At 44.6% G+C, this 16,239-nt stretch overlaps 1 protein-coding gene across 1 annotated transcript in view; it reads right to left on the bottom strand.

Moving 5' to 3' along the window:
• Positions 1–16,239, bottom strand: part of Adgrv1 (adhesion G protein-coupled receptor V1) — a 541,812-nt gene that overhangs the window by 321,531 nt on the left and 204,042 nt on the right. The window contains exons 68-72 of the mRNA XM_076552019.1: positions 14,921–15,157; positions 12,891–13,040; positions 10,656–11,129; positions 3,091–3,234; positions 455–629 (exon numbers count right to left, since the gene is read on the bottom strand). Of these exons, the coding sequence (XP_076408134.1) occupies positions 455–629; positions 3,091–3,234; positions 10,656–11,129; positions 12,891–13,040; positions 14,921–15,157 (1,180 nt within the window). The remainder of the gene's footprint in view (positions 1–454; positions 630–3,090; positions 3,235–10,655; positions 11,130–12,890; positions 13,041–14,920; positions 15,158–16,239) is intronic.

Consider the following 16,239-nt stretch of genomic DNA (forward strand, 5'->3'; position numbering starts at 1 on the left):
AGGTCACACCATCCAACATCCACACCTTACTGGTCCTCAGAGGGCTACTGACATCAATTTAAAAATCAAGTATGTGAACTGACACCTGCCTGTCTGTTAGGAATGCTGGAGAACATGTAATAAGGACAAGGCTGTGTCTTTTTGTTGCTGTGTCAGCCGTACAGGATACTGAAAATGACTTCTAACAAATAAATCTCCAAGAGTTGACAGAGTAGTGTGCTTGATCATCATGGTTTCTACATGGCGAATGAAGACTTCAATTTGATTGAAAAGTTCCTCTCCTCCTCACCAAGGAGCCTGTATCGCCCGAGTTATGCAGAGGAGCACTACCCTCAGCTGGGAGCACCTCATTAGGACTCACATAGCTCAGTGTCCATAGGAGGCATGACCCTGGACCGCCATGGGTTGCACAGCTCCATGTACTACAGGCTGGACTAGAAGAGTTACAACTCACCCAGTGATGGCGTCATGTTGCCGATGACAACAGGCTCAGGGATGTCTGACCCAGGAGCATACCCTGTGGTCCAGGCCACAGAGAGCCCGCCGTATGTGCCTCTCCTGGAGACCAGGACTTGGCCTGTGCCGGCTGTGATGTCCGTGAGTTGGAAAGCAGTGGATTCAAACCCAACCTGAAGAAAAACATGCTTAGAGGACTCAAATCCTGTCTAAACTTTCCAGGTCTCCGAAAAATGGGTTAAACATTAATTCCTCTTGGGATTATACAATTTAGTCCCCCATATAATAGCCTATTCATACTTAAGAAAAATCTGATTTGAAATTTCATTCTGCCCTATCCTTCAGATTTCTTTTTTTTAAGATATAATTATTTGAATTATAAAATATACAAAAAGGTAAATGTAATAATAATTAAATGAAAGCCGAGAAAAAAAGTGTAAGTTACATGGCTTTAAAAGTCTGCAGTGGCCGGGCGGTGGTGGCGCACACCTTTAATCCCAGCACTTGGGAGATAGAGGCAGGCGAATCTCTGTGAGTTTGAGGCCAGCCTGGTTTACAGAGTGAGTTCCAGGACAGCCAGGACTACACAGAGAAACCTTGTCTCAAAAACCAAAAAATAAAAAATAAAAATAAATAAAAGTCTACAGTGGCTGTGTGTCTCTTGTTTATTCATCAATATTACTTATTGATTTATCCTTCAGACAGGGTAACTCACTAGATTGCTGAGGATCACCATGACCTCCCAATCTTCCTGCCTCAGCCCGCAGAGTGCTGGGGTAAGACATGAACCACCATGACCAGGTCTTGGAGAGACTTTAGTGTGACTTGTTCACTGGAGTTTAGAACCCAATCTGTCTAGAACTGAAATTGGCGGCTTGCAGATTTAACACATTTCCTTCCTTCTTCATCAAAGTAAAACCCTACATTAAGGCCTCCAGCTCTTTTTGTTAAGTTTGATGTTTTATTTGTTTGTTTGTTTGTTTGTTTATTGTGATGCTCAGAAAGCTTCCAAAGTAAGTTTGTTTTTTGTTTGTTCTTTTGGACTACGCCCCACACAATCATCAAATGAGAATTCATGCTAAGGATAACTCTTCCATGGTATGTGATTCATAGCTGAAATCCGTTCTAATCAGTGGTTTAGAAGAAACTACACTCATCCCCAGTCTTGTACCTTCATCTGAACAAACAGCTCAGGTTACATCTCTTGGCCTCAACAATGGAAATCTAGTTACCACTGTACCAGCAATTGTAGATTAAGACATCTCCCCCTTGTGTACAGCTCTGATGGGGCACATCTGAAAACATGGGTTTTCTGAGGGACACTTCTGGAGCCCTGGAAGGCCAAAGAGCAACAGCAACTTCAAGATGCTGCTGGTTACCACAGCCCTGGGACTGGGACTCACTGTGTAGACCCAGCTGGTCACACAGAGATCGCCTGCCTCTGCCTCCTGGGATTAAATGTGTGTGCCACCATGGACGGTCTATTTTGCTTGTTTTTAATGTTTGTGGACCCCATTTTAGGGACAGAACAAATTCATTCCCTGTGGAGGAGGTGTGCAGGAGGGAACCGCTGAAGAGCACCCACTAGCGGCCTGAAATCATCCATGCCCATATGCCTGTCCAGTCATCTGCCATCCCATGCTCCATCCCTGCTAGGCCAGGCTTGCACTCTCCTCTGGGGCCCTGCGGAATCAGTGAGGCAGGGTACGTCTCAGTTCAGCTTGGCAGACACATGCTGTAGCCAACAGCACTTTTTTTTCTTTTCTTTTCTGGAAAGACCTACAAGGAAAGGGGTTTAGCTGTCTTGTTTTGTTTTCGTGAGCCTGTGAGGTGACTGGAAATAATCTTTTTCCACAAAGGCCTTGGGCGGCTCACCTGTCTTAGATCCAGGTTAGACCACTTACCGACAGTGATGGACATCAGCACAAACTCTGGGCAACCAAAGCCCAGGTATTAGCGATAAACATGAACACTATTAGGAAATGAAAATGTCTACAGGGCTTCATTCCAATTTTAATTATTTAGAATTAAACACCTCAGTATTAAAGATTTGACATTAACACTTAGAAATGTTGGCTTTAGGTAACTAGTTCTTTAAAAAGGACCTTATATTCTAGGCCAGCTGTACAAGATGAAATCTTTCAACAATGCCGAAAAGGCAAATAAATTTTCTAACAAATATTTAAAGTTGACAAATTATTTTTATATAACGGATCCTTTGATATTCACGGGGCTATTTTAAATTTGAGAAAGTGGTTAATCTTAAAAACAAAAACAAACAAACACACCCCCACTCCAAAGCCTCTTTTGTCCGTGTTTTTCCCTGGTAAGCCAACCACCCTCCGGGGATAGTCCCACCCTAAGAATACACAGGCCGCACAAATTGAATTTGGTGGGTTTTTAAATTTTAAAAACGGGGACAAGAAATTGAATGAGTGGGGAAGTGAGGCATAAATCTTGGAGGCATGATGGGGAAGGAGAAGAGGATGAGCATGATCAAAAGTCACTGCATTTAATTCGCAAAGAATAAAAAACAAAACACATTTAAAAAAATAATTCTTGAAGACCTTAGTGCTTCCTGTTCGTGCTGCCCTCTTGTGGTTGGCTGAGAGAACTACACCCAGAGCCACCTACCTGGGAATTGGCAGCTTCCTCAGGAACAGGAAGAAGGACGGATTTTGCTTCCTGGAGAATTGTTGGTGTTCCATAGAAAGGTCCACTCAGAAGCACCACAGACACCAGCTGCAGGGTGAAATTGGAGCCCAGCGACAGGAAGACCTGTAAACAGTGAAGTCATCTTCAGAGTAAAGTAGAGGCCCGTGGCCTGGGTCACAGCACGGCTTATGTTCCTTGAGCAGAAGGCAGTTTCACCAGCACAGGCCTTGCCCGGGTCTACAAAGAAGCCACCAGGTTTTAGAGGGTGGGGTGTGCAGCTGTAGCTGTAGAGAATAAATAGACAAACTTACAGCTGTGCCACGTTCGTTGGCTCAAATGGCCTAAAGAATGACAAGGCTCCCGGGAGGAGTGTGCACAGAGCCAAGGAGACTGAAACCACACAGTGGGGTACAGACGGCCAGCCCGGGGAGGCCACTTCTGCCCTCTCCGCTGAGCAGTACTAATGACTCCAATGGTAGCACTCAGCACGGACGGACGGACAGACAGACGGGGACATGGGTGCCTTTGTTACTTCAACACTTTGGGCAAGTAAAAATCATTAGCCCATGTGCTAGATCACTGATGTCAAAAGCTTAGCAACTAGCAAGCTGGGAAATCCTGAACTTACAAATTGCTGTCACACTAGAATTATCTGAAACTTGCAGTGTATCTTCCTCTCGTGAAAATGAGGCTACTGAGGACGGTGCAGCCCTAACACAGTTCCAAACCAGGAACATTCCTAAAGCAATTGCATCTCTGTGGAGTCAAACCATCATGCCCGTGGAGCATCTCCTTTTACCACTTCAACATGATCTTAAACACACAAAACACACGCACCGTCCTCCCAAACGTGCAGCGTGAGTGAAGCACAGACCTCATTCTCTCAAGATTACATTCTCCAAACAGAACTGTTGGCTCACTGGTGAGCAAGCAAGCCATAACAGTGTAAGTCCTATCAACTGCATTCTGTGGTGATACATTGTGTGTCCTAATAAACTTGTCTGAAGATCATGGAACAGAACAAGCCACTAGATTAAACATAGATGCCAGGTAGTGGTGGTGCACACACACCTCTAACCCTAGTACTCGGGAGGCAGAGACCCACCTAGATCACTATGAGTTCAAATCCACCCTGAACTACATGAGATTGACTCAGTCTAGGAAAGCCAGGCAGTGGTGGCACACATCTTTAATCCTAGCACTAGGAAGGCAGAGATCCATCTGGATCTCTACGAGTTCAAAGCCACCCTGGATTACATGATATTGACTCAGTCTAGGACAGAAACAGAGCCAGGCATGGTGGCACACACCTTTAGTCCCAGCACTTGAGATCTCATGCCTTTGCTTGGGAAGTCACATGCCTTTAATCCTAGCACTAAAAAGGAAGTGATGTGGCAGGCAGAGAAAGGTACATAAGGCATGAGGGGACAGGAACTAAAGCCTTTGTATCCGAGGGACTCCTTTTGGCAGAAGTGTCCTTTCCGCTGGAGATCATTCACGCTGAGGAGCTGGTGGGGTAAGAGGTGGTGGCTGTGGCTTGCTCTGCTTCTCTGATCTTTCAGCATTCACCCCAATATCAGGCTCTGGAGTAACTATTAAAAGACCATTTAAAATTCATGTTACCTTCCCCAGATGTCCCCTCCCCATGCGCGTCAACTAATGTCTGGGCAGCTAATGATGTTTTTCTTCCAGTTTCATAAAGAATAAAAGATCAAGTACTGTTCCGAAGTACCAAGTCATTTATTCGGCCCTTCCTGCCTAGGCCCTCTGCTGATGGCCTCTTCAGTACACACAGGCCCCAGGGGCCAACTGACAGTAAGGTTGAACATGAATCATGTCAGGGTCACACACGTGAGAATATATCTACATCTATACACATATACCATATCTGATGAGTATTATGAATAAATAAAAATAATTTAAGAGAAGAATGGAGAGTTGCCTCAGGTTAAGAGCACTGGCTTCCCATCTAAAGGATCTAGATTCAATTCCCAGCACCCACATGGCTGCTCACAACTGTCTATGAGTCCAGTTCCAGGGAATCTGATGCCCTCTTCTGGCCTTTGGGCACCAGAACACATGTTGCTCACAGACAGACCTGCAGGTAAAACACTCATATGCTAAAAATAAGTAAACAAACATTTCAAGACCAAATAATTTATGATCCTATCATATCCATGTGCACGTGACAATGCTTGACCATGTGTTGGTAATTAACTGTTGCTGGACGTCTTAGTTAAGGTTTATATTCCTGTGACAAACACCATGACCAAAAGCAACTTGGGGAGGAAAGGACTTATTTCAGCTTAACTCGTGGGTCACACCCCATCAGTGAAGGAAGTCATGGCAGGAACTCCAGGCAGGGACCTGGAGGCAGGAACTGAAGCAGAGGCCATGCAGGACCCTGCTTACTGGCTTGCTCCTTGTGGCTTGTTCAGCCTGATTTCTTATACAATAGTCCAGGGATGGAACTGCCCACACTGAGGTGGGCTTTCCTATTTGAATCATTAATCAAGAAAATGCCAAACAGACTTGCTTATAGGCTAATTATTTTTTATTAATTAATTAATTAATTTTCCCAGCCGAATCACAGTTTCTCCTCCATCCCTCCTGTCCTCCCAATCTTTCCTCTCCTTCTCCATCTATTCCTTTTCCTTTCTCTTCAAGAAAATGCAGGCCTCCCATGCATGTCAGCCAGCCATGGCCCATCCCATGCATGCCAGCCAGGCACGACCCATCCCATACACATCAGCCAGCCACGGCCCATCCCATGTATGTCAGCCAGCCATGACCAATCCCATGCATGTCAGCCACAACCCATCCCATGTCTGTCAGCCACGACCCATCCCATGCATGTCAGCCAGCCACGACCTGTCCCATGCACATCAGCCAGCCATGACCCACCCCATGCACATCAACCATGACCCACCCCAAGCACGTCAGTCAGCCACAACCCACCCCATGCATGTCAGCCAGCCACGACCCACCCCATGCATGTCAGCCAGCCATGACCCATCCCATGTCTGTCAGCCAGCCACGCCCCATCCCATGCATGTCAGCCAGCCACAGCCCATCCCATGCATGTCAGCCAGCCACGACCCATCCCATGGATGTCAGCCACGACCCATCCCATGCATGTCAGTCAGCCACGGCCCATCCCATGCATGTCAGCCAGCCACGACCCATCCCATGGATGTCAGCCACGACCCATCCCATGCATGTCAGTCAGCCACGGCCCATCCCATGCATGTCAGTCAGCCATGGCCCATCCCATGCATGTCAGCCATGACCCATCCCATGTCTGTCAGCCAGCCATGTCCCATCAAGTTGCAGTAAGTCTAGCCCCCCCTCTCCTATTAAGACTGTACAAGGCAATCTATTAGGAGGAAAGGGTCTCAAAATCAGGTAAGGGTCAGAGACAACCCCTGCTCCCCAGGCTAGGAGTCCTACAAGCTACACAACTGTAACATATGTGCAGAGGCCCTAGGTCCCTGGCTGGTGATTTAGTCCCTGTGAGGCCCCTGTGAGGCCCCTGTGAGGCCCTGTGAGGCCCTGTGAGGCCACATTAGTTGGTTCTGTGGGTTTGTGGTGTCTTTGACCCCTCTGGCTCCTACAGTCTTTTCTCCACCTCTTCTGCAGAATTCCCTGAGTGCTCCCTAATGTTTGGCTGTGGGCCTCTGCATCTGTTCCCATCAGTTGCTGGATAAAAGCCTCTCTGATGACAGTCGGGCTAGGCGCCAATCTATGAGATTATCAGAATATCATTAGGAATCATTTCATTGAGGTCTTTTTTCCTTTTTGCCAGTCATGTTAGGCTCTATCCTAGGTCTCTGGAGTGTCCAGCGTCTGGGTCCTGGCCTTCCAGGCAGTGTCAGGAGTGGGATCTCTCTTATAGCATGGGTCTCAGGCTGGACCGGTCATTGGTTGGCCACTCCCAAAAGTTGGCCACCTTTGTCCCAGTGTATCTTGTAGGCAGTGCTTACTGTGCCCAGAGGTTATGTGGCTGTGTTGGGGTCCCACGCCCTCCCCTGGAAGTCTTGCCTAGTTACAGGAAATGGCCAGTTCAGGCTACATATTTCCTAGTGCTAGAAGCCCATAGGCTAATCTTATGGAGGAATATTTTTCAACTGAAAGTCCCTCTTCCCAATCGACTCTATCTTGTGTCAGCTAAAGCAAAACAAACAAACAACCAGGGCAGTGGGACTTCCTTTGCACAGACAGAAGCACGTAGCCGTAGGGATAAAGTCCCACTCATCTTTGTCATGGCTGAGCTTCTTACAGTAACTGGTATGGCCTTAGTGCTTCCTAGCTGGTCAAGCAGAAAGGTGAAACTGCTTCTGCGTTCTGACCTGCACTCCTCTACCACCAGACTGATTCCGTCAGTGTGACCACGAGTCTCGGTGTCCGTCTGCGCCCACGAAGGAACACAGTTGCAGTACATCCTACAATCCAATCCAACGTCCCGGTGTTAGACCAACATCAAGGATGCTTTTAGCTTTCAGAAGCTGATGGAATCTTTCCTTGTTCTTAGATGCTCTTAAAGATCAGAAGCCACCGCACAAATGGTTCAACATTTGAGCTCATTTGACCAAAGCCCTCCCTTCCACCCAACAATGGAGAGCAGAGAGAAGTTCGTGAGAACTCTTATACCTAAAGCCTCAAATTTCAACAATGAATTATGTGCACTGCAGGTGATATGGAAGAAGATGAACATTGGGGAAAGTCCTGTTTTAGGTTCACATGCATGTAAAACTTTGCTCCAAACACTTCCTTGGAAGATCATCCCCTGAGTGCTGCCAGTCTATCTATGCATGGTGTAGTATCCTCCACGGAAGTATGGACAGCCTGTGTGCAGAACTGTGAAGAAAACTGACCCTTCCTCTTCCAGTAACCAGCAATTGTCAATAGCTCCTCAGCTAGCTGTGGGGCTTTAGATGCCTTCCCCCATCTGCACTGGGATTCTGACTGGCTAGATCATGTGTGTATATACCCACAGTTGCTGTGAGTTTGTGTGTGCAATGGCTCTGTCGTATCAAGAAAACAGTTTCACAGCAGTCCTCCACTACCTCTGGCTCTCACAATCATTCCCAACATCTTCCTCTCTGATCCCTGAGCCCTTGGTCCAGGGTGATCTGGAGAGATGTGTTGTTTAAGGGTTTCCTCTGAGATTGAAACATTCCCTCCTGCAGGGAAGCTCCTTAAGAAGAAAGGTAAACAATAAGACCACAGAATAGGAGAAAAGGAAGAAACAAAGTGCTAGAGAGGCCCACAGAAATCCACAAAGATACCCCCACAGTAGACTGCTGGCAATGGTCGAGAGACAACCTGAACTGACCTACTCTGGTGATGGGATGGCCAGACACCCTAATAGTCGTGCTAGAAACCCCATTCAATGACTGAGGGAACTGGATGCAGAGATCCATGGCCAGGCCCCAGGTGGAGCTCTGGGAGTTCAATTGGTGAGAAAGAGGAGGGACTGTATGAGCGAGAATTGTTGAGACCAAGATTGGAAAAAGCACAGGGACAAATAGCCAAACTAATGGAAACACATGAACTATGAACAAATGGCTGAGGGGCCCTCAACTGGATCAGGCCCTCTGGATAAGTGAGACAGTTGATGAGCTTGAACTGTTTGGGAGGCCCCCAGGCAGTGGGACTGAGACCTGTCCTTAGTGCATGAGCTGGCTGTTTGGAACCTGGGGCTTATACAGGGACACTTGGCTCGGCCTGGGAGGAGGGGACTGGACCTGCCTGGACTGAGTCTACCAGGTTGAACTCAATCCCCAGGGGAGTCTTTGCCCTGGAGGAGATGGGAATGGGGGGTGGGCTGGTGGGAAGACCAGGGAGGTTGGTGCAGGACGGGGAGAACAAGGGAATCCGTGGCTGATATGTAAAATTAAATTAAATTATAAAGGAAAAAATAGCTCTAGGAAGGTCCTGAAACTGAGCAGTTTCTTTGGGCCCCTTCTTCCCAAGAGTACACCAGCCAAGCTGCAGGGGAAACTCTGAGACCAGTAGACCAGCTGCCTGGGAGAAGCAGAATCAGCTGATCTTCCTGGAAGAGGTTCTGGTCAACTGAGCCACTTAGAAAGGACACTCGGAAACCCTTGGGGCCGCCTGCAGGCTGAGCAGTGTGCTCCAGGCTCCCAGCTTTGGCGATGCAGCTGTCTTTGAGTCATTCCTACTCCTGTAAATAACCCCCCCACACACACACACACACACACACCTGCTAAGTTAACCTGAGTCTCATTTTCCCACATTTTTTTATGTCTTCTAGTCCTGATTTTTTTTTTTTTTTTAGGCACGGGATATAGAATTTAAAAATTGACAAATCAGAGCCATACGTGAATCAGTTTCCCACAGATCTTCAAAAATGCAGGAACAATGTGAAACCAATGTCTAACCAAAAGTCCCAATTTTCCCCATTCATTAAAACGCCAACAAAAATAAAGAGCTAGATGTGGAAAAGATTAAAAGGCTGCAGGGTGTGGTGGTTGGAAAGAAATGGTCTCCATGCGCCCATAGGAAGGGGCGCTATCAGGAGGCATGGCTTTGTTGGGGGAGGCGAGGCCTTGGTGGAGGAAGTGTGTCACTGGAGTGTGGGCTTTGAGTTCCCAGACGCTCGAACCAGGCCTAGAGTGTCTCACTTTCTCTTCCTGACGCCAGCTGATCTGGAAGCAGAACTCTCTGCTCCTTCTCCAACAGCATGTCTGACTTGACGCCATGCTTCCTGCCATGACAGTGAACTAAACCTCTGGAATTGTAAGCTAGCCTCGATTAAATGTTTTCCTTTATAAGAGTTGCTGTGGTCATGGTGTCTCTTCACACTAATAGAAACCCTTGCTAAGACATGCAGTAAGTACAAATTCTTGTAATAGTCATGCTGTTTATCATGTAAAGGGGGTAACTGTCATGGATCATAAATTGATATGCAACGTGGATGACATGAATGGAAAATTACTATATTTCCCCATTAGTGTCTCATGGGCTCCTTTCTATCGTCTTTTGGCATCATTGTAAGTAACTCTGAAAGCTGCTGTTTTCAGGAATATAAAAGACTGGATGTGCACTAGTTAAAATGTAGCTTCATGCTCGTTAAAGCTTTCCCATTTACCACAGTTCTGGGTTGACTCATGGCATAGATCTACAATGGAAGACATGTCATGTCATCTACGATTCTTCAATTCTTCTCCAACCTCCCCAAAACTGGGCATGTCCACCCACCTTCCGGCCACTTCTAGCCATCTCTTGAGGAACCTTTAACAAAGTGGCAAGTCTCACCTCTCTATTCTAGTCCGTCTTTAGCTAACACGGGTAGACCAGCATGATTAAATGAAAGCATCGCTCTGGTGCTCAGGCTGTCTCTGAACTGCTCGGGGTCTCCCAACGGCTTCACCTTTCTTCCACTGAGACAGTACACCCCCTAAGGCAGTTGATCACCTTTGGACACTGAAATAAGCACGTCAATGGCTCAGGAGGTACACAAGGGCTCTCCCAAGGGAGTTCTGCTAGAACTTTCAGGAATTTGAAGAAGTGCTACAAACCTGATTCTTCAAAGGCACCAAGTCTACTTTATGTCTGGCGCCATCTTTGATCACCAGCTGTCTCTCTTCGTTTTCAGAAGCAATGGGGTCTTCTTTATTATCAGACAGTATTCGAAATCTAACGGCCACATCACCGAACATTCCAGCAAGGCGGGTGACATTAATTTGGATGGACCTAATGAGGTTCTGCCCAATCAGGACCGACTGATGATCTGAATACAGGGCAAATACACCGTGTGGGTCGTCGTTTGCAGACACGGAGAACCAGGCAGTGCATTTTTCCAGGTCCAGTTCTGCACCGCCCTCTACAGAAACAAGCCGGACAGCATATTCTTCCTGTATCTCAGGTACATCATCTGGCAGCAAATGGACGTCGAAGCTTGCTTCACTCTCTCCATCAGCGATGAGGAAAAGTCCACTGGTGAAAAGAAAGTCTCCGGTGATATCAAACTCACTGCCGAGCTCCCAGTGCACCTGGGATGAAAAGAAGAAAATCAGTAGTTCCATAACTCGGCATGTGGAACAAGAGACCTCCCAATTATGTTTCCTCTGTGTCATGCAAAATGGAAATGTAAATTATATATTGTTACATTTAGACAAACTTGGAAGTATATACTAGTTTGGAAAGTACATTAACTCCTTTCATATAGAATATGAAGGACAGGGTGTGTTTTAATCTTACTATTGACCTGCTTTTAAAATAAGAGTACAATTTGAAAAGAAGCAGGCAAACTCTAATGTGCCAGTTCCACACATACATCAGTGTGTGGACCATACACAATATTTCAAGGCCAACAATAAGTATATGATATATCCTAAATCACTTCTGGACATACATCTGGAGACCGGCAGGTGATACTTGTAGAGATTGAGATTCTTGCACATCTACATTTTTATTTGTGGATGTTTTTATTTGCATGCAAGTTTAACAGTAAAGTTTCTAAAAGTTGCTGCCTCGTTCACTGCAGCAAAGAATTGGAATCAACCTAGTTGTCTATTAACAGATGACTGGATAATGAAATTCTGGTGTGGGGGGGGTGTGGGTGTATGGGGGGGGTGGGGGTGTGTGTGTGTAAAGAAAATGAAGTTAAAATTTTGCAGGAAAATTGGTGAACTTAGAATGTACAATATCAAGAGAAGCCACACAAGCTCAGGAAGGGAAAAAAAACACGTTTTCTTTCATATGTGGAATCTAGCCAATAATATATGCATATATGCAAACAAAAGTACATGGGGCTACAGAATAACATGAAAGAAAAAACAAGAAATGCTAATTATTGGGGGATGAGGAAGGACTGAATATGGTCATGGTCACTAATTAGGAAAGAAGATAAACAGCGAATTGTTCCTCCAGTTCTAATTCTGTCACAGATTCTTGTTGTTTATTTTGGTGACAGGTAGGTGCACAAAATATAGTTGAAACTGAGAGTATAATATTTAGTGTGATGCTCCAAAGCTTCCATTTTTAATGCCTATTTTAACTGTTCATTGAGTCAAACAGACTTTGGGTCGGGTTAATTTTGGCATGTTTTTTTACTTGAATGCAAGTTTAACAGTAAAGTTTCTAAAAGTTTTCAAAGTAAGTTTATAACTCATTATTTATTTCATGTTTTCTTATTAAAATAATATTTAAAATAATAATAATTAATCATTACTTCACATGTGCTGTCACTAGATCACAAACTTTCAAAAACTAACAAACCTAGATAATCTTCAGTTCAGAGGAGAGATGAGGTGTTCAGGGAAATTTCACGAAGTGTAAGACATATGACAGTCTGAGCAAACAGACCACCTTATCTGTTAGCCATACACCAGAACTCCCAAGAGCACCAAAGCAGGACTCACCAACAAACACAGGACAAAGTTCTTCAGAAAACATTTGCTTCATAGAAACGTTCTGTGAGAAATAAGGCCTTGACAAAGATAATAAGCAATTTACAAAAATCACTGAGGGGCTTCAGAAGGGGAGTCGAGAAAACACGAAAAACCCCAGTCCTTCCTAATAATGAAGATGGTTGGCTCCGCTCATGGTACCAAATTTAATTTAGAGAGCACATCTGGGCCGGTTCTCACCACAGAATGCAAAGGCACTAAGTCTCTTGCTCCTCTGAAAACCCTAGTAATTTCAAGTCAGCATAATCTTTAATTAACTAGAACATGAGATTTCTCTGTCCCTTAATCACATATGTGAGGCAAACTGATACTCATTCAGGAAAATCAAAGAACAGCCAATACCGTGATCTCTCCAGAGCTGCCTCTGGCTCTTGTGACATGGAAGGAAATGAGTGTGGGTCCATCGGACAGTGGTGGCTCTGAATACGTCCTCTTAGATAAAGACTCCGGAGCAAACTGAACGACTCCGTTCGGATCACCAAACTTTTGTACCTAACAAACATTAACAGGACGTGAATAGAATATAGAAAAACGATGACAAAATCTAACAGGTTAACAATCTAACATGTTAACCTTAGCATAACCAGAAGGAATTCTACACAGAAGCAGTACTTGAATATAACCCTACCTATCCACTTGATATTAAAAAAAAAAAAAAAAAAAAAAAAAAAAAAAAAAACTTCCTTACTACACTTGACTATGGTCTAGATCAAATCAGTTCTTATTCTCCAAAGATAGAAGCAATTAAAGATGGTGACTCCAAGAAAGCAAAGGGGTAATTGTTTCATGCCGGCATTTTATTCACCATAGACCTCATCCATCTAGCCACGTGGCATCGGTTACATGCTTCCTATGATACAGAGCAGACAGAGACAAAGGCCCTGTGGGCAGTAGCTGTTCCTTCGGATGCTGAGGATCAAGCTCAGTGCATGTTTCACCACTGAGCGATACTCCCCAGCCCCAACCCTGTTTAATGCTGAACACCACACAGGCAAGGATATGGTGTTAAACTGTCTGGTGAAACTCCATTCTAGAAATCTCTATGAAAGTACTTGTAGATACAATTAGCTTTTGAGTCAGTTGTTCTAAATGAAACATATTACCCTCAATAATGTGGGTAGCTCTCACCCAGTCAGCAGGAAGAAGGAACAGTAAAGAGGGAAGATTGGAACTCAGGAACCAAGCTTGACGTCCCTGGCCCTGCCACATGGAATACCATGTAACTCGTTCATGTTTTCTGTCGACTCACCAGATTCATGCATCCCTCCCTCGTCTGCTCCTTCCCTCCTTCCCCTCTCCTCTCTCTTTCCCTGTCAACCTCTCTCTCTTCCCTTCCTCCATACATGATATATATGCACGTTTGCCTGTGTGAATGTGCGTGCTTACATATATGTACTGTGTGCATGTGTGTGTGCATGCATGTGAATGTGCATGTGTGTGTATGCATGCATGTGTGTGTGCATGCGTGTGTGCATGCATTCATGTGTGTATGTGTGTGTGTGTGCGTGTGCGTGTGTGTGTGTGTGTGTGTGTGCGTGTGTGTGTGTGTGTGTGTGTGTGTGTGTGTGTGTGTGTTTCCCTTTGGTTCTCTTTCTCAGGAAACCACTAAGAGATCCAGACCCCAAACAGTGTTTTCAAAAATGAAATCTATCATTTCTCTGTACTGTTTTTAGAAGCCATTATTTTCCCCAGAGCTTCCCCTCTGCTGACTGAGTAGTTCCTATGAAAGACATGGAAGTCAGGTCAGATCCAACCACTGTGCCACGTGAAAAGAACCTTTAGTCTGACTCACAAGGAGTTAATAATTTTCAAAAAGTTTGATGACAAGATACTCTGTTTACCACAACATAATAAATATCTCATCTCTAGAAATGTCAAATATTCTCCACATCCAAAGTTTCTCTAAAATTATTTTCTCTAAAATTTTTTATAAAATGTTAGTTATAAGTACTTTAACATTCTATTAAAATTTTAATAAAAATTGTCAATAGTGAAGCTGCTATGCAATTAACTAATATAAAAATAAGAATGTTTGACTTATGAGAATTACTAAAACTTCATGTTATTGTTTGTTTTGAGACAAGGTTTTCTGTACACCAGGCTAGCCTCAAATTCACTATGTAGCAGAGGCTTACCTTGTCTCCACCTCCTCAGTATCTGGGATTATATCACAGGTGGTATTTGGAATGCTAGGCTCAAACCCTGGGTTTCATGCATGCTAGGCAAGCAGTACACAAACTGAACCACATCCCCAGCACCTTCTAAAGGTTTTAGTATTTCAATTCCGCATTAGCGTGTCTCAAGCAATAGAAAAAACTTTCTGATAAATCCATTAAATCCCAAACTTTCTCAGTGAAGGCATTCAGACTTACTGTTATTGCAACAGCTTTTGCTCTGGGGTCTAACTTCGCGTCTTTTGAAGGCTTCAGCTGAACAATGAAAGTCTCTTCAGCTTCAGTTTCCTCGTGAGGACAAATGGTAAGAACGATGGTTCTCACCCCGCCTTCTCCCTCTCCGAATGAGACTGTCCCACTCACAGGGTCCTCAATGTCTCCATTCTGTGGTGGTAAGGCTTCCTGGGAATTGGGCCCTACGATCTCCCAGCTCACCTGCAAGGCGTATTGAATTTCAGTAAAGATGATCAATTTTAAGCAAGGGATTTTTGCGGTAATGTGCTATTACAAAGAGTACACAGATATGAAACTATTCTAGGATACATTGGGCTAATTCCTGGTTTATCTGTGCTGAAAATAGTATTTTCAAAAAAAGATGAAAAATCGTACCTAGTAATTTGTAATAATCACAGATAAACAAAAGTGTATTTTAAGTATTTATGTTACAAACACACAAATATGGGTAAAGTTATTAGTCCAACACTTTCCAGTATGTGCTTGGATCCTGCCAATCAGAACATGCTAGAATAAGACACCAAGACTGAAAATTCTGCCTTGTGCAGATTTTTCTGCATACAGTTAAATTCCCATTGTAAAAATGAATACAAGTGTTCATATGTTTGATCATAAAGTAGTATTTGGGTTATAGCAAACATAGCTTTAGGTTTCTATAATTCTAATTTGTATAGTTTTTATATCCTCTAGAGGGAAAAGACCACAGGGTTCTTTTCGCTTATCACTTTCTACTTCAGCAGCACTGGACTACCCTCTCCCTCTGGAAACACCATGCCTCTTCTTTCTTGCCTCACATGATGCTTACAGGACTCTCACCTTCCCAGGTTCCTTCCCTCTTTATTTCCAGCCTTCTTTCCTCTGATCCCTGTAAGGCAGGAGCCCATAGCTCAGCTCTATATTCCTCACAAGCTAGCTATATCACAGGCTCGTGGGGTCAGCAGCTCCCTACACAAACACCTACCATGCCTTGTCATCCCTGGTCACCTAACAACAAGCAGACTCAGCCTTTGTGACCCTCCAGGGACTTGTCCAACAGGATCTGAAATTAACATGTGCAAAAGTAGAATTCTTAAGTATTTACTCCAGCTATGAAATTTCATAAGGCTGGTACCACAGTCCAGCTGCTTCTAGGAGTCATCCACGATTTCTCTCTTCTTCAGTCTCCATCTTTAACCCAAGAAACTGTCCACATCTTGTCCTCTCAATCTCCATCATGCATGACTGACTTCTTGACAATCCAGCTTTCACGTGACAGCTAAAAGTGAGCTATGTCAGTGAAAACA

Source organism: Peromyscus maniculatus, chromosome 15 (assembly GCF_049852395.1).
Source record: "Peromyscus maniculatus bairdii isolate BWxNUB_F1_BW_parent chromosome 15, HU_Pman_BW_mat_3.1, whole genome shotgun sequence".
Taxonomy (NCBI): domain Eukaryota; kingdom Metazoa; phylum Chordata; class Mammalia; order Rodentia; family Cricetidae; genus Peromyscus; species Peromyscus maniculatus.